Below are 24,048 nucleotides of genomic sequence, written 5' to 3'. Positions count from 1 at the left end.
GCATAAAAAATCGATGAGAAAAATGCTACAGTTATATAAGCTGTAATTTTACTGTGGAGAAATAACCCCCCTTCCATGTATGTCACACATGAAATTCTAGGAATTTCCACAGAAGATCTTAAGTGGATTGCTTTAAAAAAAAAAAAAAAAGTTTTTTCCTGACTTATCATAATTGCAATTTTAAAATGCAGTGAACCTCTGAAGGACAGCATTAGCTGCACAGACAAGACAAAAGATTTCAGAAGGAAGGCCCTCATTCACACAGCTTTCATGTGTGGAAAAAATGAGTACAGAGAGAAAGAAAAAGCTGGAATTTTGAAGGAACAGTCAGTCTGCTTGCTTCTGCTTCAATTCCAGCAGAATCACATCAGAAATAATACTCTTCAGTTTCAAAGAGAAAGGATCTTTGTAATTCACTTTACTTGTGAGAGTTTCTGCTCCAGATATCCAAAATGGTTTGTGATGCTTTCTAACAGCTGTTTTCTGTGTCAAGAGACAAAATGGGGATAATAACATGACTTTTAGTTCACCTATAATCCTACTTTGCCACTGCCAAAAATGACTTCTACCACAGTTTTCTAGAAGGGAGACAGACTGTGGGTGAAACTCATCATCCATCATCCCATCTGGAATCTGGCATAATCTCTCCGTCTTGCTGTTGCTGTCTTGACTTGGAATTTATTTAGTCCACAACCCTTGATTTAGTAGCTCAGAATACAGTAGGATATTGCTTTTCAGCGTTTCTTTCACCCAGATCACTCAACACCTCCACTGATAACTAATGTTTGTTATATTCTCTACCTGCAGAGGCCTCTTTGTGGTCATGAAGGAAAAAAAAAAAAAAAAAAGTATAATCTTCCTCTATTCCATTTCCCTGTCTTTCACATTTTTTACCGCTGCTCCCTTGGACAACATAACAGTCAACTTTGCTACTTCATCCACTGTCTCTTCTATTTAGCTGCTGCTGACTGCTTTTCTGACAGCACAGCTTGCATCAGGGTGTTCCTTTTGTCTTGTCACTATTTGAAACGCTCCCCTTCAACAGCATTCCTAGTCTGTATTCTAGCAGAGACTACATCCACGAGACTGAACTGTACCTGTTCTGCTTGATAGCATTCACTTCACTGACTGTTCAGTCTTAACTTACTGCTATTTTCTGAATTGTGGTAGTGCCTAGAAACTCCAGTTATAAAACAGAGGCCCTCTGAATTAGGCATTTTGAATGCACCAAAACAGTGTTGTGCATCTTTTTAAACCATTGAAAATACTATGCATATTTGTCTTTGCAATTCATATAACAAAACTGCATATTTGTCTTTGCAATTCACAACTATCGGACTTCAATTCCAAATCGGGTAATCTGAGGTAGAATGACTCATTTTTGATTCTACCATTTATTTGTGGGCACAAAAATGGCAGGTACATCCTGGGAACGTCCAGTCCTGGCTCTGGTAAGAGTACACTCATTCCTGTGTTTTTCTGTACTCTCTTTCTACCTTTCCACAGAGTACTCCTTTCTGTCCACAGCAATACTCTCTTGGCTATTCTAATTCTGAAGTAATGTGGAACAAGTTACAGTGTCAGGAATTCACAGTCATTTTTTAACTTATTTTAGTACTAAAAAGGAAGTACAATACCTGTAACTTGAGTAGGTGCAATTACTTGACTTGCACTTGAAGTAGAGACTTCAGGAGCAACTTCAACAGGCAGAGGAGGAGATGTTTTCTCAATCACTACTGTGTGACATGGAATGGAAATCAATTGCATCCAAAAAAAACCAAAAACAAAGCAACAACAAACAACAACAACAAAAACACAACAAAACCAAACAGCTCAAAGCATCCACACATGATACTGATCTAGCCAGACTATGGAGCTTTTCACTAGTTTATTCTGCTTAGATCTGTAGTAGAGAAAAAAAAGCAGTATGATTGGATTTTCCATCATTTTACCACTTCTGAGAAAAATGAAATGCTGAAGAAAGCAAGAAAAATAGTAACATTTCTGCATCTAAAGCTATGCATAAATCTACAAGAAGGCACCTTTGTAAAGCTTCCTATTGAATGGGTTATAAAGGCTTCAACTCTGCTGGCATTAAAATTCTTATGTACGTACTCCAGGATATCACTTTTGTCTATAATGTATCTTTGCTTTACATGACTTACATGTCACCCAACCAATGGCAACCTCTCAATTCCTCCCACCTCAGATTTCTTTTTTTTTTTTTTCTTCTGCTCATGGAAAAATTGCTCATTAAACTGCAGTCATTTTTTTCATTAATCTGTTACCATTGCTATCTTTCCACTCTTTGAAGAGTTGCAAACACTTTCTGTGTGTCAGAACAGACAGAACAAGTTACCTGGAAACTGTGGATGCAGGTTAATTGTTGAAATTCCAGGAGAGAGCTGGGGCTGTCCAGGCTCTACGATTTGCTTTTCTTGATCGAGTGAAACTAATTCCTAAAAGAATAATTAGAAATTCACATTCTGAAAGCATTGTTTTAATTTGGCTATCATAACAACCCACAAACTCTTGGCTTGAAAAACTGCTAACATTCTCCCATGAGTGGTTTCATATAGGAGATCATTAATCATTAGCAATTTAAGCATGAAAGAACACAGAATACTATTTTTAAACAATGTCATACAATTCAACATTGATTTTATTTGAAGGAGCCATTTCATGGAGCTTCTTGGCTTTGTCACTCCATAGCTCTCCCATTGTCTGGTCTTTTAATTGCTTAGAAACAGTATTTAGCTGCAGTACAGGCTCACACAAGTATATAGTCACATGTCTGTAAGTCTTTGAACACTGTGAAAAGTTCTCTCTTAGCTATTGCACTGAATGCCTTATTTTCATAAGCGTTAGATGCTTGTCAGACTTCAGGAAAATTAAATGAAGCACAGCTGCAGTTACTCCCAGTAAATCCTGTTATCTTGCATGGAGATGATCAAAAACCTCCAGAATGGAGGAATTAAAACAGATAAGCACCTGCTCTTCTCCACTGAATATACACCAAAATATTTTTTGGTGAATATACACCAAAAAACTACGGAAACCAAATAAGGCATTAATATGAGTCTCTTAAGCAGGTGTTGCAAATAGTCTTTAAAGCTTCATACTGTTTCACTCCAACTCATTTTCTCTAGCTGTCAGTACCAGTGGATCTCCCTTCATACTGTCTGCAATTTCAAATATCGTCCTTAAAATAAAGGCTCTAGAATTGGATAGAACAATACAGCACTAGATCCTTTACCAATACCAAAGGGAGATTAATTTCTATCTGCCTGTTTTTGTATATAATAACAACATGAACTCTTTTTGCCTCAGGATTTTCACTGTAAGTCCACAGTGAGTTGTTTGTTCCTCATGAACCCTAAACCCTTTCCAGAGTTACCAAAGCACATCTTGTACACATGACCTGCAGTCTAATTCCTTGATATATCACATTATGTTTTACCTGATCAGGGGCTGCAGTTGCCACTAAAACCAGAAAGAAAAAAGAAAATTAATCAGTCTTCACATAACACTTATTTACACATTTAATTTAAAACTACTATCACATCAGAAAATGGTTGTTGCCATCAAAGAAAGCTTTCAGATTCTGACCTTATCCCAAAATCATGTAAACTTGAAGTAGTGTTCCTGACGAAAATGTAAAAGCTAACCTGAAACCATACTAGGATTCCATGCACCAATCAATGCTTATCATTATTTACTTTAATAGTCACCTTTCTTACAGGTTTCTAATCTTCTTCCTTTGAAACAATTCAAGAAACTCACTGGTTAACAACTTACTAACTGATTAAACTCCTAAAATTCCTTCCACAGAATATCATCACCCGCATTTATGTTAAAGGTAAATTAATATCCTAATGGTATATAATTAACCTTTTTTATTATTTATTTATTGTTAAAAAAGGCTTAAAATTTGCATTTTATTTATGCAAGAAAAAGTATTTTTGTTTTGTTTTTCCCACAAAAATTATTATTATTTTTCCCCCAGGAAGGAGGGGTAGAAATTTCATACAGGCTTTCATTTTCCACCACAGTTTGCATTTTTTAATTTGTCTTTTACAGATGGAAATCTATATATTCCTGTAAAATCTTGTAGGAATGTCTTTCTTTTAAAAATCAACATTTTCCACAGAAGAGAAATTGAAAAAAAAAATCTCTCTTCTCCCTTTCTCACTTCAGTTTCTTTAGTATTAGCAGGGGGGCTGATTAGATCTAATAAAATTTTTAAAATTCAAAATTCTATCATATCAAAAAATGGAATATAAAATTCAAACATTTATGAGTGTCATTACTGACGTAGAGCAAGCATTTGTAAAGGTAGTTGTTTGTTTTTTTAAACTAAAAGTTTTTTTCTTCAGTTTCCCTGTGTTCTAAGATTTACCAGAACGTGGCAACCCTTCTAATTACTCAACTGATATTTTAGTAAATGACATACCACTTTGTAACAGAAAAACTCAAAGGTTTATGTGAGATAATATAAACCTGCATTGACTACAGGTATATTTGAATGGGTTATTTTCTCACACGATTCAGTTTAGCTCTATTTTTGTTTTGAAAGCCAAACTAGAGTATTAATTTTAACAAGAAAGTAACCCACATCGCACAGAATTCTGCGAAGTCTGCTGACTGAAACTCTTTCTAATAACAGCCAGACATATGTATTATAGGCACTACTGGGAAACAGCTTGCTATGCATTCAGTATCATTACTGAATTTTGGGTATCAAAATTAAAAAAAAAATTGAATTTTGAATTTCAGTATCATTACTGAAGGTTCTTCAGGAACATACACAACATGTATCTGCTTGCCTACAGTTAGATCATGCCAAGTTTACTGGCAATGCATTTACAATAGCCCTGCTTTCAGCTTGTCTTTGTTTCTGCATTTGTTTTAAACTCAGGACAACTGCAGCTGCTAAAAGTTCTTTGAGGGGGTTGTAGAAAACCACACGAAGCCTTGGAGAAATACTGTAGAGGAATCAACCGATTATTAAACAGCCCAGCATAGGGGGGGCTGATCTGGCATGGTCCAGCTGAGGGAGTGCACAGCTGCAGGGATGAAACCAGACCACAAGCTAGTGAAGGACACCCACATCAGGTCGTGCTAATCTACAGAGCGTGTAGAAGGAAGATGCTGATAACCCCTTCATCCCTACAACCCCACATACTAGTAAATCAAAGCCTGAGTTGGACCCTTTGTTGTATTTCAGAAACATCTTCATAAAAGTTTTTACTATTTCTTATCATAAAAATTAATCAGGCTAAAGCATTTTGTCTCTCTCCATGGTGTTCTCTGCGTCTGCTAGGAGCTATACATGTACGTCAAACTTCAGAAATACAGCATGTAACACAATATGCTCTGTGACATGGACTGCTCTTCTGTGGGAAGTGACTCCTCTTTGTGTTGTACACAGCTACTGTGCAAAGAAACATACCATCGAAGACACATGCACAGAAATATAGAAAGACTAAATTTTCCCACTCTCACCTTCTTGCACAGCCATCTCAGGCTCACTTTTCTGTGAGAAAGTCAGTGCCTCCACTGGCTCTTCCTTTGCTGGGAGAGGTGGAGGAGAAGTACCTTTAGCAACAGGTTGAGTAATCGGGGTCTTGCCAATGACAGGTGGCTGTACTCTAACTGCAGGGTGATGATATAGCTTGTTTCTGTGAGGGCCAGAAACCGTATAACCCATTCCACCAGGGCAGATTTCCTTAAAAGCAGCTAGATTTGGGATGGGAAAATATTCCTTTTAGGAGTCTAAAAGTGCAATATGTTGACATAGTGGAAAATATAATGAAAACCACTAATAAATTTCATCTGCTATTGTATACACATTTTTATAAAAGATATTTAGACAAACTATGCATTGCATACTATATGACTGAACATTCTCTCAAAAGCACGTTCTGCCTGAAGGTTTCCCTGAAGTTTAACATCTTTGTTCAGTTATGTTTACTCTATATGATCTATCAAGATCAATTCTTTTTTATTAATCCTCTTCACACAGTATATCCTTGCTAAGTACAAATTTAAATATGCAAATTGTCATCATCATTTACATTGTGTAAGGAATGAAATTTACTATTTCTATCATTTCCTTTTTGTAGAAACCAAAGAAGAAAGTCTCACCACCCCTGCACTAGAAGAGCAGAACAATATCAATCAGAAACAACATTCATTCACAGGATCCCATTTGACTACACCAGAGGTCTCATACCAGCCCTGATGCAAATTCTACTGAACAGAGTCCTTCCAAAGACCTTAATGAGCTGGATAAAAGCAAGATGGGGTTCATAAAAAAAAAACAACAAATCAACACTGGAAGAGAAAGGAAATAATCTCATTTGTAAGGGAAATAATCTCATTTAGAAGGCTGCTACATTAAAAGGTAATGAAAGTCAGGCAGCAGCACCTGCTCTGATTTCTGTAGCTGCTCTACATGAGCATCAGTCTTTGCAGTCTGGAATAAAAAAGAAACACAGATCAGCCTTCGTTCTCATCAAAGACAATAACTATACTGTCATGGACAGGGGGCCTTCAGAATTCTTGAGGGGGCAGGGCTTCATTGTCCTCATTGCTCTAGGTAAAGCTATGTCAGGATGAAATACCTCACAAGTGCCTAATGGGATATCTTATAGCTTCTTAAGAGATGTGCAGAGTGGGACATCGGTAGGTTCACCAAATTCTGCTATGAAAACACATCAACGTTCTAAAACGAGTTAGCGTCTAAACTAAAACCATAAAATACTAACTACAGATACCCCACAAATGAAGTCATTGAATTATACATTAGAGATTTTCTGCTATAGATACTACACTTCTTGGAGTGTGTTCAGATGGTGCCTTAGTAATAGAGAAGACGAAGGGTGAAATTGATTGACTGGATTCAGATCAACAAAATAGTTTTTAATGGAAAATGCTAATATCAAAACTTGCCACAAAAACACCCAATTGAGGGTAAGAAATCTGGTCCCTTCAGATGCATACCCAGGATGTAGGAAATCTTCACGTGGGTCATATTCTCTCAAATGCAGAATGTGAGCCTTGTTCTAAGATAGCTCACGGAAGTGTTCTCAACAGCTGCGTATGTATCTCAAATTTCTTAGTCTTTCAGAGCTGATCTACTTCATACTACTTTAAAAGCTATCAGAGAGAGAGATGTTGACTCTTTCATCCAATGACTTAAATTAACATGGGATGCTGCAGTAAATACATTACCCCATTCTGGAATATCCCACTTTCACACATTTTTCATTGAAAACTCTGAAAGATCATTATGAATTTAACCTGTTATAGAAAGGAACACGTTTTTAAATCATGAATTTTGCCATGAAATGGGAAAGGTTTTTCCCACATAGCTCATCAGAATTTTCTACTCCCAGATTTCTCTTAAGTCTTTTCATTAAGAGAAATCACTAAGACAATCAATTGCACACAATATTCAGTGGATTTTTTTATAACAAGAGAGCAGTCATCTTGGAAAAAAAAAAAAAAAAAAGATATATTCTCAGCTCCAGAATGTATATATGGAGTTGGGCATAAAGTTTCCCACAATATTCTCATAGACATAAATCATCTGCATTTAAGTTGCTAGTCATCTGATGGGAATATGTTCTTGCTGCATTAAAAAGCCATAGAAATATTATTTACCTGAAAGTGAACTTTAATTTTAAAATCCTAATCAGTGAGCTAGCAACCTAGCAGTCACACAGGATATAATGGCTTTAAATATCAATTAAAATGCTCAAAAACTTTGGTCACTTCCATTTCTGTATGCCCAGCTTAAAATAGTAAGGCATCCACTACTCTCATCATGCTGCTTATATTAGCTGTGGATTTCCCAAAGCAACTAGTTACTTTTGAAAATCTGAATTTTTATAAAATACTCCACAGAAATGCATGATTTGTATTATGAGTGACATCTGCAGCAGCAACTTCAGTAAGAGGGGATTAAAAGTACCTGTGTTAAAACACTGAACAAGCTGGATATCATATGTATTACAATCAGCAATGAACAATTATGCTTTTAAAAAGGATTAATTTGACCACTGATCTAACCACTTTTTAAAATTATGAATCCTTGTGCACAAAGACAATATACATTTTATTATTCTATTATCACATAGTAATCATGACAGTAGAACTGTCATAATTTACTGATGAACACTTCTGGTTTATTTTTAAATCAATTCTTGGATATTTTTTTAAAGCATGTGTAACAAACATGGGGTGGGCAAGAGCTTACACTTTTAACGGGCAGTTCTTACCTGTTCCTGGGAGGGGACACTTCTCACAGTGTGGGCCCCAGGCTTTGCCAACACTGCAACAGCAAAGCTGCTTGCTGAGCTGAACAGAAAGAGGATGCATGCATTGTTTTCCTGCACTAACAAACCGGTAGCAGGGTCCTTTCTCTTCAGCAACCATAGGACTATCAGCTGCAATGAAAGGAGAAGAGAGGATGGTACTGGTCATTTCCAACACCAGTTAACTGCATTAATATTGTCCTCTACAAAAGCTTTATTTCAAACACCTATCTCAAGCCATAATCACACTATAAAATACATTTTTATTTGGCATCAAACACTCCTAGATTCCAAGCCATCCTAGATCAAAATGTATTTTAAAGGAAAAAAGGAAAAAAAAATCCAAACCACCAGTTGCTATGCTGCCACAACAAAGAGCCAGAATCAGCTTCCTCACCTGCACACAAGTACAACTGCTTACAATTAAGGTCAGTAACTGGCAATATACAGTGGCGACAACCTACAGAGCCTCTGGAAAATTCTGCTATAACTGTATATGTATGTATATACACGTCTGCAAAAGGATTAGGTCTCAGATATTATACCTTTATAAAAGAGACAATTACATATTTACTTGTTTTTTCATATTTATTTTAGTGTGGAAGAGACAAAGGCCATGAACTATGACTAGAATTATGTAATTAGGAAGCTAATATCCATCCAGCTTTCTAATGTATGCATCTGCATTCACATACAGTTAACAGTCCTGGGTATCACAGTCTCTTAACCCCCAAAGTACAAAGAATATTTGATTTTCAACATGACGTGCAAAAGGAAAAATGAAAAACAGCTCCTTTTTTCTGGATTAAATTAAGTGGTGCTAAATTCTTCAACTGATGAAAAACTTTTTCAGCGATTGAATGCCATTAACCTCTAGAATAAGATTATTATGTGAAAAAAGGAAGAATTCACCTATGGTTTCAGGTTATACAATTTTATAAATCTAGAGATAGGTAAGGAGCTTAGGAAATGATGTATTTTTTACTTATACTCTTCCAAAAAAAACTTAAAGGAAGAAATTCACTTGTTCTCTAGGCCTTCTTTTCTTCTTGCAGAGGTAGTTGACCTCAAACCAAGTAAAAGCTGATTAACAGAGGAAAATATTTGCATTCATGTTGTTCACAACTTTTTCCTTCTCCTAATTCTTTCTGAATTTCTAATCCTTCTTAATCAGGAGAAAAATGCACCAAAGATCATCCTTGGCTGAATGTTGAGTAAATGTAGCAGGAAAAACACACAAGCACATTAATCTGTTAATTGTCAGCATGACTATATAGTACTTCTCTAGCTCCCTGGCGCCCTGAAGGGTGTTTCCTGCATCTTTACAATTCATTTACTTATAGGCTTTCATTTTTCAGTTCTACAAGCAACTAAATAAAGTTTCTTAAATATTTGTTCCAAGCTTGATTACACTTCCCCTAAGCCAAGTGCAAGAGATTACAACTTTTGGAGATGAATAAAATATTTATTATTATTATATTATAGTGTAATAAACAATGGAATAATTTTACAAAAAAAAAAAAAAAAAGAAAGGTATATATTATTATATTATTTTATTATCTAGATATCTAATCTTACTTTAACTATCTGGTAATATTCAGATATTACCTACCTACCTTTAGAAGGAAAAAGTAATATTTGAAACAGAGTAAAACAGCTGTAAGATCATAGTTTCATGAAAGATGCTGATAGCATAACACAGATATGCATACTTGGAAATGGATGCAAAATGGATGAAATGCTCAATCTTCCTGATTCCAGAACAGCTGAATTTAGACTATGTGCAAGCACTGAAATTCCAGTGCTGTCTTACTAGGGTCATAATTCTTCCAGGGATATTCAAGAGATTTTCTCAAAGTATGTAAACTCAAGTGCTACTCTGCTTTTAAGTACATTCTCAGAAATATCTGCAACTCTGGAAAAACAAACATGAGAGAGGGGCAACAAAGGCCACTGGAGAGTTGGTTAAAATCAGAGGGCAAGACTGTAGTGGCCCATGACTTACACATGCATTCTTCCGGTATATGTCTAAACTACACAGCTGCTGAATCATACACATTGCTTTTTCTTCATCTTTTTTTTTTATGCCCCATGACTTACAGATATGTAAAAACATTGTATTTTTTCATTGTTCTTCTGTCTTACTTTTCCTTCCTAATGTCTGTGCTAAATTCTAGTTAAATCTCATAGCATGCACTTCTTCAAGCTCCAGACAATGCTAACCAAGAGCTCTGTACAGTGCTCCATTGGGCACACTGTCCATATATAATTTTGTACTGCCTACTAAAACTCTGGTTAAAAGCAGGTATTGTGCCATGGTAATGGAACCATTTCATTGTATCATTTTGTCTTGCTACAGGAACACAGACATTTATCTTATACTATAAAGAAATCAGAGGTTCTTCTCTTGGAAATTGTTCAAATTTACTTATCTCTACCACATAAAATCCCACTGTGAGAATATGTCAGATTATTGAGACAAAAGATAAAATATCTATTCCTTTTAAAAACAGACAAAAATGATAAAATGATATCTAATAAAATTCATGTTCTTTTGGTCATATCATGAGATTCATATTTGAAGAAATTTCATTTTATTGACAATAAGTAGTGGCAAGAGCAATACCTATCTGTTTCCTTGACACTTAACATTGTAAGAATTTCTTTCTCTTACTTAAACTTACTTGACCTTAAACCATTTGAAATGTATTTTGCAATCCATTTCTTTGCTTCAAGCTGATTTTGATACACTTAATAAATCTAAGGCAATACTGTCCAGGCTGTCCCATAGCTCCTGGTGCTGTTATGGCAGGGATTTCAGAATTGCCAGTGAGGAAGGAAAAAGATATGTGAGGGAGGTACCTTTTGTCCTTCTATAAAACCACAGTGGAAACTACCCAGGATAAAGCTGCAGAAGTGGAAGAGAAGAGGGTAGGCCACAAAGGCAATTTGGGCTGAGGAAATAGCAGAGAGGGGAAAGAAAAATTTGGGGAAAGAGAACTACACACTGGTGAGAACAACTCAAGAGTGTACAATGAGTCTAGATGGGGCCTTGAAGGTTTTGATAGAAGAAAAACAGGAAGAGATGGCAAGGAGCCTGATGGCAACTGGTGGAGTTCAAGGCTTCCAGGACAGAAACAGCAAAGAAGCATGAACACTCTGACTAGATAAAGCAAATAAACTGAGATGAAGAGGCAGTGGCAACAAAAAGGACTGGAACAGCTTGGAAATTGGGGCCAGTTATATGATTCATCATACGGATTACAACTAAGTATCTTTGATCGACGCTATTACTCACCTATGCATCTTGAGAGGGTAGGATCTGGCACAAATCCCATTTTGCAGGTACATCTGTAGCTGCCCATGGTATTCAAACACTCACCATTAGGGCATACTCCTTGTAACTGACATTCATTAATATCTGTGGAAAAATTTCAAATAATCAGATACTGAAATGCACATCAATATTCTTCTTTCTTCAGGAGTTACCTGACCTTTTCTCAAACACGTGCAGGAGAACTATTACCAGCTAACATATTGAGCAACATTTTTTTCCACACTGAAAATTTATTACCTTTTAAAATATTGCTGAGAAAATAATATGATCTTTTTCCTTTATATATCATTGTCAAGTACTCTGAATTAAAAAAAAAAATGCTTTGACTATATGCTATCAACCACCCCCTCCCTTTTCCTGATGTAGTGGATTACCCTTGGCTGGTCATCAGGTGCCTACCATGCCATTCTCTCACACCAGTCCTCTGTGGGACAAGGGGAGAAAATACAATGAAAAAAACTCCTGGGTTGAAATAAGGACAGAGAAATCGCTCACCAGTTACAGTCACGGGAAAAACAGACTCAACTTGGGAAAGATTAATTTAATTTATTGTCATTTAATAACAGAAAGGACAGTGAGAAACAAATATATATATATATATATCTTTTTAATATCAATCATTAATGCTTTATCTCTGTTCCTCCTTCCTCCTCATTCTCTTCCCCTGCTCCACGTGGGGTCCCTCCCACGGGATGCCGTCCTTCCCAAATTGATCCTGCAGGGGCTGCCCACAGGCAGCAGCTCTTCAAGAACTTCTCCCACATGGCTCCGTACCTTGGGGTCCATCCATCAGGAGCAAACTGCTCCAGCACGGGTCCCCTATCAGTGGCAGCTCCTGCCAGATCTTCAGATCTCCCCAGACCCTGGCTCTGAGCTGACACGGGGCAGCTGCTGGGCTCTGCTCACAGAGGCCACTCCTGCAGCCCCACCACTACCAAAACCTTGGCACTCACACACAATACATGGGTTGCAGATGATGTAAACACAACTTGCAAGAATATTCACTTTTTTTTTTTTTTTTTTTTTTTTTTTAAAGATCGATGTGGTACATTTTATATAGAATGGAACTGCTTGACACACTTAATACAGTTTTTATTATTTGTATTGTGGTAGTGCCTGAAGGTCCATTGAGCACAAAAAGACCATCTCTGACCTAAAAAGCTTACCACCTGAATAGCAAGAAAATTCTTCACAGAGTAAAAGAACACAGATCTGAGCAAGGAAAAGGGTTGTACTGATAGGAACAATAGTTTGTAATAATTAATGACTGCAAAGACCTTTTTGATAAAAGTTTGCTGTTACTAGGCTGGCTGTATCATTGTCCCTTTTAGGGTTCCAGTGAATCGTTCTCCTCACACTCCACACACGGGGATTAAGACCTTTAATCATACCTGGTGTGGTATTTATAATTCACCTACTCTTCGAATAGGCCCTGTCTGACAATCATATGGATACCAGCTGTAACCAAGTCAGCCAAACTAGGATTTTATGCCAGGAGACAGTAACAATGTAGGTTTGCACCGATAATGAAAATCCTTAAAATAAATAACTAGGTAAAAAAGCACAAACCCTTAATTTGTCTCTATCCTGTCTCATCTTTCAGAAAAAATAGCAGCAGCACATTGAAATAGGCCTACTTTAAAATGTTTATGCACACTAATCCTACATAAGACTTTTCTCCCTAACTCTAAGCTAGGAAAAATGCCTACACCGCTGTGCAAACAAGCTTCAAGCAGAAGTCAGACATTTCAGCCGGCTTCTTGGAAATCAAGTATTAGTGATCGTTTTATTGAATATGTATGTGCATATATATATATATATATATATATAAAACCTTTCGTCTTAGTTTTTATAAACCTTTCACAGCTTTATCTGACTACATTGTAGGTTTCTGCCTGATTCAACACATTCAATGATGATAATGAATTGAATATATTAAATGTAACAGATATTCTGGTGTTGGCTTTTGGAAACCTGAAGAATCTTTCACATTACTATCTTTATTTTCCTCCAGAAGTTTAGCTACCTGTCCCCATGCAGTGCTGTACAACTTAAACTCACAGTACAGTGGACTTGAAGTTGCCACGTCAGCTATGATTTTTTCCAAATATTGTGTTGATCTTATCCTTCAGCTCTTCCACGACTGTACCCAATCTAATCTTGATACCACCTGGATCAACTTCACCTCTACAGACTTAGCCACACGTGACAAAGAGTGATAATTTATATCCTATAAATTTGGATGAAATATGATGGAAACCACATGAATTATAAAAGATCAGCTCTGCCACAAAGGAATTTTTCAGTGAAATTCCCAGACTATATGACTTTCTGACTTCAGAGGGAGTAGACTATTGAAAAAGGAGAACAGTATAAGAAAAAGAGCACAAAAATGCTGAAATACTCTCAAGGTCTTTTCCTGCAGCAGTCTACCTTTAACTCATCCAATCTTTGAGCAGGAAGGTGTCCCACATAAGCACAGAAGTATCTTATTTATGGATTTCACTAACACAGAAGATTTAGTAAGCTGGACTTCTGATGTACTTGACATTTTTTAGACAGCTTCTTTAATTGATTAGTCTAACTAGGTTTGTTCTTTTGTCCTGAAATCTTCAAATAGGACTGAAGGAATCCATAGAGTGCCAACTGATTCCAGAAGGAAATACCATCATTGTTTCAATTCCATATTTTTTGTGACTACTGAGAGGAAATGAATTTAACTAATCTTAACAGTTCACAAACAAAAAACATTGAAACATTTCTAAATAGAAACATATTGACACTGCTGTAGAGTTGTCAGGAGGAATGGACATATTGCCAACTCTGTATTTTCAAAACGTCTGACAAAACAATGAACATAAAGAGATTATTATGAAATACCTAGAAGTTAACATAAAGCAAATACTGTAACATTCAGAATCCACTATTGAAGTTTCTACATATTGACAATTTGGGTTTTTAGATCAGTCCTCAAATACTAAACTAAGCAAAGGAAAAATTCTACTTGCTTTTGATGAAGCACTATGTCCTTGAAAACAATTTAGAAGAGATTGATTTATTCTGAAAGAAAGGAAAACTCACAATATCATTCTACCAATTCTACGTATATATTTTTATTTATAGTAAAAGTAATCTACTATTACTTGGAAAAAATATAAGATATCTTCCCAAAGACATACAAATCATACTGCTTTTTCTTGTCACTTTATGAATGCAGACTTGGCAGGAATGTTTTGCCTAGTGAAGATGACACTTAAGTTTTAAATCAGTGAAAAAGACAACTGATTTTAAATAATATTAATTTGATTTCAGATTTAAAGTTATTATTTTCAAGGAAAGACCTAGTCACATGGTTACTTACCATTAATACACATTGCTATTTGCTTGTATGTTATCATTATGCAAAATTTGGTTCTTTTCCTGCCTATGAGTATAACTGCACAGTTACAGGTGTATTTCAGTAATGTGATTATATGGCTTCTCATGAGTACATTCATAGTTTCAATATTTAAAATCAGTGATGATGCATTTTTCATTTACTACATGATGATTTTACTCAATGTTTGCATCAGGAATCTGGAACTCGGTCAATTATACATGGATAAATTTTATTTGAATACCGAGAGGTCACAGGCATGTAAAAATAATAAGAAAGCCCTGTAAAGACACAGATAGATAAGAGGGGAAAAAAAGTTGAGTCCTGCTTTCTACTGCTTTCTAACTTGAATTTATATCATTTTCATATTAGCATTACTTGCACTACTCAAATGAACCATTTCCTTTACTTTTGTATAATTATTAGGTGTTTTTCCAATTCTCAAGAAGTTTTTAAACTCTGAATAACTTAGCTACTGAACTGGAATACATGTATATACAACGATATGAAAAAAAAATAACAATCTGTCCTGTAGAAATGGCCACATAATCCGGCCTCGTACTTCAGTAAATTCCAGTTACAGGTCACAGACCAACTAGCTGAGTGATCTTGAATACCTAGTGGCAAAACTGTGCTGTTTGGATTTTGTAATGAAAATTTTATTAACAAAGCTTGCAGTCTTTATACACACAAACTGTAATTATGAATTTTAAAGTAAATTGAGGTTAAATATCATCAATAACATCTAAGTAGAAATGACTTTAAAAAAAAAAAAAAGCTCAGAACTCTATTTCTTATCACTGCTGAGAAAATCTGGCATTGGAATGTATCAAATCCATTTTGTGGTCACAACTCTGTGATAGTTGTGTTTTGGAGTTTTGCCTACTAAGTGAAGGTTTCATAGCATTATTTACTAAAGTGTATAAACTGCAGATAGATGGTGATCATCCTATAATTCATAAAAACACAATCATCTTCCTTTCCAAATGATTCAGCTGTTCTATAGAAAAATATTCACAGATGCTGCTCTTACTATCTCTGTTTTAGAACTCTTTCTTGATGAAATGTTCTTGTATGTCTAGTATTTAAAAATATTGTCTTGTATTGTCTACAGTATGGAGACCCCATTCACATCCACTCTGTATTTAATGTGGGCACTGCCACATGCAATCACTAGCTTAAAATGTATGCAAATACCAATGAATGTTCCTTCTGCAGTTTTTCACAGTTCTTGATATGGATATTACTCTTAATAAATTTGTCCAACTTCTGATGTTCTGATGTCTTGGTGTAACTTAATTATAGTGTATCTTCAGTGCCTCTTTGCCAAGTTCATGTTTTCTAAATGAGCTCATAGAATTACTGAGCTGGTGTTCTATGTTGAATTTCACAAGTCAATCAAGGGATCCAACAGAAACAAGCCACAAATTGGTAACAAACTTCAAACTTTCAAAAGAAACATAAAAACAGGTGAGAATAGTCTTTAAAAACTTTGTGTAGAAAAATCCCTTCCAGATGGTCTATCATTTCACTTCAGTTTGTGGTAAAAGGTCACCTACCCAAAATGTTTCCTACCACCTGCCAGCCTGCCCAGCTGTGCAAATTGCATCAGAATCAACTTGTTCAGGCAGCTGGAAAAGAAATCTGGTTCAAAATTAATAGATTTTTTTTTAATCCTTCTCCTTTTTTTGTGTGCATATGGACTTAAATTTTTCATTTTAAATATTGTGTTGCAATGCAAATTCATTTGGTATGACTGTTTTCATACCATTCATAATGTTTTGTTGTGCTCAAGTACAAACTGATGGCACATTTCTAAAGTGATTTGATCAAAACTCATCTACACAGTGGAAATATTTTAAGGAGCTCTGTAGCACTACTATAAGACTATGTATATGTAAATAAAGGTTTCTAAAGACAAACTAAATACTAATTTTCAGTTTTCAAGGAAAACAGAGCAGCAAAGTTCTTCTGGTGAAAAGTCTGTTAGTGAAATAGAAAAGAAGGTTATGCAAGGAGCTTTTCCACACAGCACCTGGCATGGCTCTACCCCAAATTCTCACAGTAGGTGCTGTTATTTATAATTAATGAATTGATAAAGTGTTGATTTTGTTAGAGTTACTGCTTGATAATGTGAATGATTTGACCCTGCTCAATGAGTATAAACTGGTATGACTCCATTGGCAACAAAGAAGCAACGTCATTTTGAAAGGACAGGGTTACCCTTTGCTGTTATTCTTCAGTAGTCCCTCTCCCTGAAAGCTTGACAAAAAATAAAAGCTTTGCTTTGAATCTGTTGAGGTGGCAGTGGAAGCCATGTGCCATCCCACAGTATTTGCAGGTGACTCTGTTCTCATGCAAATGCACAGATGCTTTGCCATAACCCATGTCTTAACGGTGCTGTAGGAGTGTAAAGGTTAGGTTGTGGTGTCCCAGCTCCTTCTATACCCTCACCTAAGCACACACCTTGATATACAGCAAGGGCAGCCACCATTCTTCTCCTCTAGAGCCACTGCAGTGCTCCTGGCCAGACACGGCAACTGCATCACTCAGACCACTGCTGATTTATCCCACAATATTCCACACTAAAAACTTAAAACTCTCTCAATGACAGCTAGCATTTGACACCTTCCCACAGAGTTTTATACATCTACTGACTGCTGCTGGGTGTCAGGTGAAACTGCTCTCAGAAAATGCAATGCATTACTAATTTTCTTTCCTACTGAATTTCCTGGGGAAAAAAATAAAAAGCTAAAACAGCCTTTTCTTAACTATTTGCCTGCTTATTTGAAGAGAGAAATCTTCATTGCTTCAGAAAAAAAAAAAAAGAAAAACAACCAACAAACAGAAGTAAAGGAGGATGATGGGAATGGTTTTAGAAAGCATGTGCTTGTATAAACAAATACCAACACTGAACTTCTTATAAACCATGGTAATTGTCACATATAGCTTTAGCAAGTCTAAAAATAGTTCAATGTTCAAAAACCTTTACATATATTGATTAATAACTGGAAGATAAAATGTGTGGATAAGATAGCAAATTGAAAATTTCCTTGGATTGAAAATAATGAAATGTAATTTCCTTTACTCATGGCTTTTTCTGCTTGATTTCTAAAAAGGTTCAAGAAGAAATTTTATTTTCATTTCTGTTCATGGTAAGTCAATCTTCAAGTATTCATATTAAAAATACTCCAAAACACAACTGCTTTTTGAAAGTACATTACCAGAATCCAGTTCCACAAACAGCTAACACTCAGGTAAAGAACTGAGCTGTTTTTAGCCATGATCACACACATTTGGAATTATGTGTTGTGAATTTTGCAACAGTAAATGAAAATTCATTAGTCTAAATACAGGCAGCAGGTAACACAACAAACTATTTTTTTCCCCAATAACTGTGATTTAGGGAAGGACTGAATAGTCCAGAAGAAAGCAAAACCAAACCTGCTCAAAAATAACTTAGTCCTTGTTTGTTACTTTTCTCCAAACAGTTCTTCCTTGCTTAAACACTCGAAAGCTCAGTGGCTTTCCAACACCTCAGTCTATATTATGAAGGTCAGTCTCTTTTACTCAAGTATGTAATTGGATGATTTATTTATTCAGCCCTCTTACATGCATTGCACATTGGGGAAATCTGGCAACTGAGAAGGAAATCCATGGAACAAAACTTTAAAAGGATAAGAGGTTAGATATTCGACCAAGTTCTGTTCTGCAGTACTTAAATTTTAAGTGACAAAGCAGTTATAACAGAAGGTATTACTCTAGCTCATGTATAGGTATTTGTGTACAAAAGGGTATCCCCTCTGTTGTAGGTCAGTGCATGGAACAAACCTGTGCTGGAAGGGAGGAAATGCTGCAGTAGGTACTACCTTTCAATTTTCTGCTTGCATTCTCCAATTGTTAAAATGGTTTTTAAAGTAGGTTAAAGCAATCTGGGGCTGTAATAGCTGTTGTTTGACACTACTTTGATTCTTTACTGGAAACCTCCATGCAAAGTTCTTCTACCTTTCCTTGAGCAATGGTATGCCTAACTCAATCACTTTCAGGAAGTGAATCATTTCAGCTATATTCCAGGATTCGTGACACCATAACGTAGCCTGAGTATCCTTATTCCAAGGATAACAAACTATGCCAAGTGTAAACATCCAGCCCTAGGAAACATTCCTGTGCCTACTTACACGAAGATACCTGTCGTTTATTGCGGAAACAATATGCTTCGCATGGCTACTGTAAGACACGCTGAGTGATTTACAGGGTGCATCATAAAGCTACAGTAATCTCCTTTATAAGTTGTCCCATTACTGAAATACTTGACTCAGATTTTTCTGTAAGCAAATATGAAAATGCTTCACAGCCTACTGGTCTTCAACATGTTAACAGCTCAACACAACCTAAAGAGTTTGATGCCCATTATAGCCAAGAGAGATGATACAAAGGGATTTAGTTAATCAGCACAGAGCTGTTCTGCTGGACACCAACATACATGAGCTGATGGTTGGAATACCAGCCCTTTAGTGTTTCTCTTTGGCAGCCTCCAGCTGGAAGAGTATTTAGGAAAAGGACTTCACTGACTTTTGGCTGTGTTAACCATTATAACAGCTCTTCAGACCACCCAGGCCCAGCTGGCCTAATGCAGAATCACAGGAAACACTATGGTGGTGTAAAGCTGTCTTCTCCCTCTCCAGCCTTGTAGCTCGTTTGGACACCTGGAGCAGGGCCACTCTCCCCTGTTCAGATAGGGAGAGGCTCAGATTTGGTCACACACATAATGGAACGAAACATTCTTTCCTAGAAAATGAAATTCATTCTTTCATCTCCATGCTTAATGCACTGAATTTATGCTCATCAAAATCATCACAGCTTGAAACGTTTAACCACATTTAAGCATTTAACTTAAAAACAAAATTCCAGAACCAAACGCACATTTATTAATGTGTTCTGGTCAAAGCAGCAATCATGTAACAGTATGTATTTAAATCTACTGCATTCATTTTAAGGAAAATATTTTTACTCAGGAAAAACAGTCTACAAGTTCAAAAACCAATCAGAGCACGCTGCACAAATTTAGAATAATGCAAACGTAAACTGAAATAGTCTTTGTTTTGAAAGAAATCATTGCTGTCATTCATGTAAAGAATGAAGTCGACTTTCAGAAGCAATGATAACTTTGGAACAATAGTGTCAGCTATCAACTAGACTTTTAAAAATATCTATAATATATAGAATTAAAAGGTATTTAACATTTTCAGATACAAGACGAACACTATGAAACCATTTAGTATTACTTTAAACAAATTCCCTTTTGAAACAGTAGATCTCGTTTTTGTACAATACTTTTTCTATTTCACATGTTTGGTAGGCAACTTACGTAACAACCTGAACAAATCACCTCACAACACAATGAAAATTTCAGATTTTCAAAGTCACATTGTATGCATAAATAGAAGAAAACTACAATGTTCACAATTTTTAAGACACTGGCTTCCATTGTTCCTTCCCTATATCACTGCAGGCAACAAAACTCCAGATCACAGTTTAAAAATAAAAGTACTTCCTTCTGCTAGTACCCAGGAAATCCCAGAGAGTTTTAAAAGCTGAACAAACTATTAGACTTCTGTAAACATTTAACTTAAAATACATTCTTTCTTATACTATGGAATCCAGAATAAGGAAAATTATTTAAAAAAAGATTTCAAGATGCAAAGTTAGGGAGTTGGCAGAAGGCAGATCAACTGGCCAGAGATTTCAGAAGAGCAAAAAATTTTGTGCTACCTTTTTCAAATGATCTTGAGTTGGATTTTTATTTTTTATTTTTTTTGCCTGAGACTCAGACTCCAGCTAGGACAGTCATGATATCAAGAACATTCTTATAAATACTGGGCCGAGAAAGGGAACTTGTAAAAGCAGAAAGCCTTGTTAGGCCACCACAGACCTGATAGCTGTATTGAAATATTCAGACAAACTTGTGGCTAGGAAGGAGCCAACAAGTACTGCAGGCTTTCTCATATCCTCTGTCACAAGTGCTGGGTGCCAGAGGACACAAGCAATCATAACATCTGCAGCCCACATCTGATTCCAGGCTTAACCACTGTGGAAAAGTAAATTTCTGAAGTGGGACCTCTGCACTTAGCTCTGAAATCAGATTTCTGTATTTTTCAAAACCTCTAGGAGGTAAGCAGACTGACTTTGTTTAAATAACTAAGTAATAAAACCAAATGGAAAATGTTTATCTGCATTTGATGCAAAGTGAGCAACTTGCCTTTCAAAAAGAACCTCAGACACTTAAGAAACTTTGCTGCATTTTAGCAAAGCAAACTGTCTAGTTCAATTATATGCCAATTAGCATTTGTCAAAGTACTGGACAACTTCTTAATTAGAAATTACTAGGTTGTCTGTCATTGAATGTTAGCCCAGGCAGATTTTCATGTAGTAAGATCTTTAATACGTACAGTATATCATATTGCAAATGAGGAGTGGAATACATAATTCAGGGCTCATTTGTGGAAGTACTACTCATTTTGGTAGGTGCACTTAAGCTTCTTTGGGAGTGCCATCTGACTGAATTGTCTCCAAATAGACTCAATACACAGGCATATCTTTTAATTCACTTACAGTTACAACTGTACCTACTACATCTCAGAAAATACCACTCCAACTGTTTCTGCTGTAGCTGTGTTGTTATCTGCTATAAAATCTTCAATTTTAAGAAATACATAACAACCAGGATTTACTGCCTCCACTATATTTGATTGTTTCAATAATAATCTGATTAGTGAGAACAAGACGAGGGAAAAGAACCAAAAAAATGAGGTTTGGTTGCTAATGAAACTATTGCGATATATTCTTTTAAAATTACAGAAAAAAAAAAAAACAACACAGTTTCTTATTCTGAGAAATGACCTACTGATTTCTGTGTGCTAACAAAGCAACAGCAGGAGAAATCAATCCAAATCATTTTGTGCTTCTGTGTGGAATTTACTGGAACGCAAATTTGCAGAGCCACACTTTTCAAACACATAATCAGTGTCCAAACAGCAACCCAGCCCAGTTTCTGGAGATATATTTATTTCACGGTATGATCATCATCAAATAACCTTCTTGAAAGAAGTTTGATAACTTAGTAGCTAAGCAACAACAATTAGCATTTTTATGAAGGTAAGCTCCTTTAAGTAATAAAATACATTTACAAAATGGAAAAAAAAGTAAATTTATTACTGTATTGTTTAGACAATTATAGGCGGACAGAACACACCTTCAAAAAATATTTTAAATCATGGTGAAACCTGATGAAAAAAGCTTGAAGTCCCCCCTGCACACAATTACAGAACTTGAGCCATTAACATATAAGTACCAATCTCTTTGAGCTCATTTACATTTAATTTTACACAAATGGCAACTTCTCAACAGCTTTAATGCACAACTTTCTTCTTCATTGAAAAACAACAAATTTTCAGGTATTTTTCCAGTTCTTCAAGATAAGATCTTTAAAGTGCTCTACTGGCATATGTTAGTTTCCTGAAAAATGAATCCAAACTTTTTTTACCAGCTGTTTTTTCATTCTGTTTTAGTTTTCCAAGAAAACCATTAGCAGAAGAAGGAAATTGTAAGTATAATTCTAAACAGGGAACCAGAAATTAGCACTGTGTATGTACTCTGACAAAGAAGCTGCAACCCTGATAAACTGCATTTTGTCTTTAATGACAGCCTTAGGGCATCCAGGCGTGTACATGTAATAAATCATCCCATTGAAAAGATAATTACCGGAGGGAAAAAGCTTTCTTGATAGCAATTATATTAAACTGTTCAAATTAACATACTCACAGATGGTTCTTTGTTGTCCTATATATACATCAGAGAGAAGAATGATTCACATTAGCTAACTCAATTGAAACGAAAAAAAAAAATCAGGATCTGGTTATTAATCATGCTAATACCACACGGGCTTTGTAAACTAGGAAGGCTTTTGACTGCAAAAACAATATAGAACAAATGGTTAATTAGGCTTTTAGGCCTGAGTTTTCAAAGGCAGTGAAAGTTGGATGATATCTAGGTGAAAAGAGTACACAGTAGGCTGCAGGCAGGGATTCAGATATTTATCGCCTTTATGATTTTGTCTGGCAATGCTCACCCTTTCTGAGCATGGGCACAGCACACACCCCCTTTCACCAAAGAATAATCTAATTAAAATGTATACTTGCATATGGAGATGCTGCGCCACAACTTTCCAATTTAATTGTAGCAGTTATTACAAAAATACAAACACCCACCTCTGAGCAGCTTAAACAGTTTTCTCTTCATAGTTATTGCTACTGCTTTGTTCATATTTTTGATACAGATAGCTGTTTCTTTAACAACCCCTTCCTTTTCTAGAAAAGTGAGTCTGCTTCAGATAAACACAAATAGGACACTTTTGCCTCACCCACTGCGAAGGACATTCTAATGGCCATTACAGGACTGAAATATACCCTGCAAGCAGCTCCTTCACATGTGAAGCTAGTTTTTGTGATGACTGCTCAAACAGAGGTCAAAATCGTGATCCTCTGAGAGAAAATTATAATCCCATTACATATTTCAATGGGACTAAATTTATCCTGTCTTTGCTTCATGGGTAATCCTTCTCTCAGTTCCATCCTTATTTGCACCTCATTTTTGTAGTGTGTTGGTGAGTATATTGCTGAGAAGCCACCTAAGCCTCAATAAGGCAATATGGGAATCACAGAATCACAGGATGGTTTGGGTTGGAAGGGACCTTAAAGACCATCTAATTCCAAGCCCTTGTCATGGGCAGGGATACCTCCCACCAGACCAGGTTGCCCAAAGCCCCATCCAGCCTTGCCTTGAACACCTCCAGGGATGGGGCATCCACAGCTTCTCTGGGCAACCTGTGCCTCGCCACCCTCAGAATAAAGCATTTCTTCCTAATATCCTGTCTAAATCTGCCCTCTGTTACTTTAAAGATATTTCCCCTTGTCCTATCACTGCACTCTCTGACAGAGTCCCTCCCCAGCTTTCTT

General features: G+C 36.1%; 1 protein-coding gene across 7 annotated transcripts in view; it reads right to left on the bottom strand.

Annotated features, from left to right (window-relative positions):
- The window catches only part of LTBP1 (latent transforming growth factor beta binding protein 1), a 201,373-nt gene that overhangs the window by 67,398 nt on the left and 109,927 nt on the right, over nt 1-24,048 (bottom strand). For 2 of the 7 annotated variants that reach the window (XM_082756282.1, XM_082756284.1), the window contains exons 10-15: nt 11,620-11,742; nt 8,286-8,453; nt 5,506-5,739; nt 3,461-3,483; nt 2,360-2,459; nt 1,638-1,736 (exon numbers count right to left, since the gene is read on the bottom strand). In XM_082756282.1, coding sequence (XP_082612408.1) covers nt 1,638-1,736; nt 2,360-2,459; nt 3,461-3,483; nt 5,506-5,739; nt 8,286-8,453; nt 11,620-11,742 — 747 coding nt within the window. The remainder of the gene's footprint in view (nt 1-1,637; nt 1,737-2,359; nt 2,460-3,460; nt 3,484-5,505; nt 5,740-8,285; nt 8,454-11,619; nt 11,743-24,048) is intronic. The other 5 variants (XM_082756283.1, XM_082756287.1, XM_082756285.1 and 2 more) reach the window with 4 other exon arrangements.

This window comes from Aythya marila (assembly GCF_965140915.1).
Source record: "Aythya marila genome assembly, chromosome: 3".
Lineage (NCBI taxonomy): Eukaryota > Metazoa > Chordata > Aves > Anseriformes > Anatidae > Aythya > Aythya marila.
Note: the sequence above shows the minus strand (reverse complement) of the source record. Positions and strands in the feature narration are given on the sequence as shown.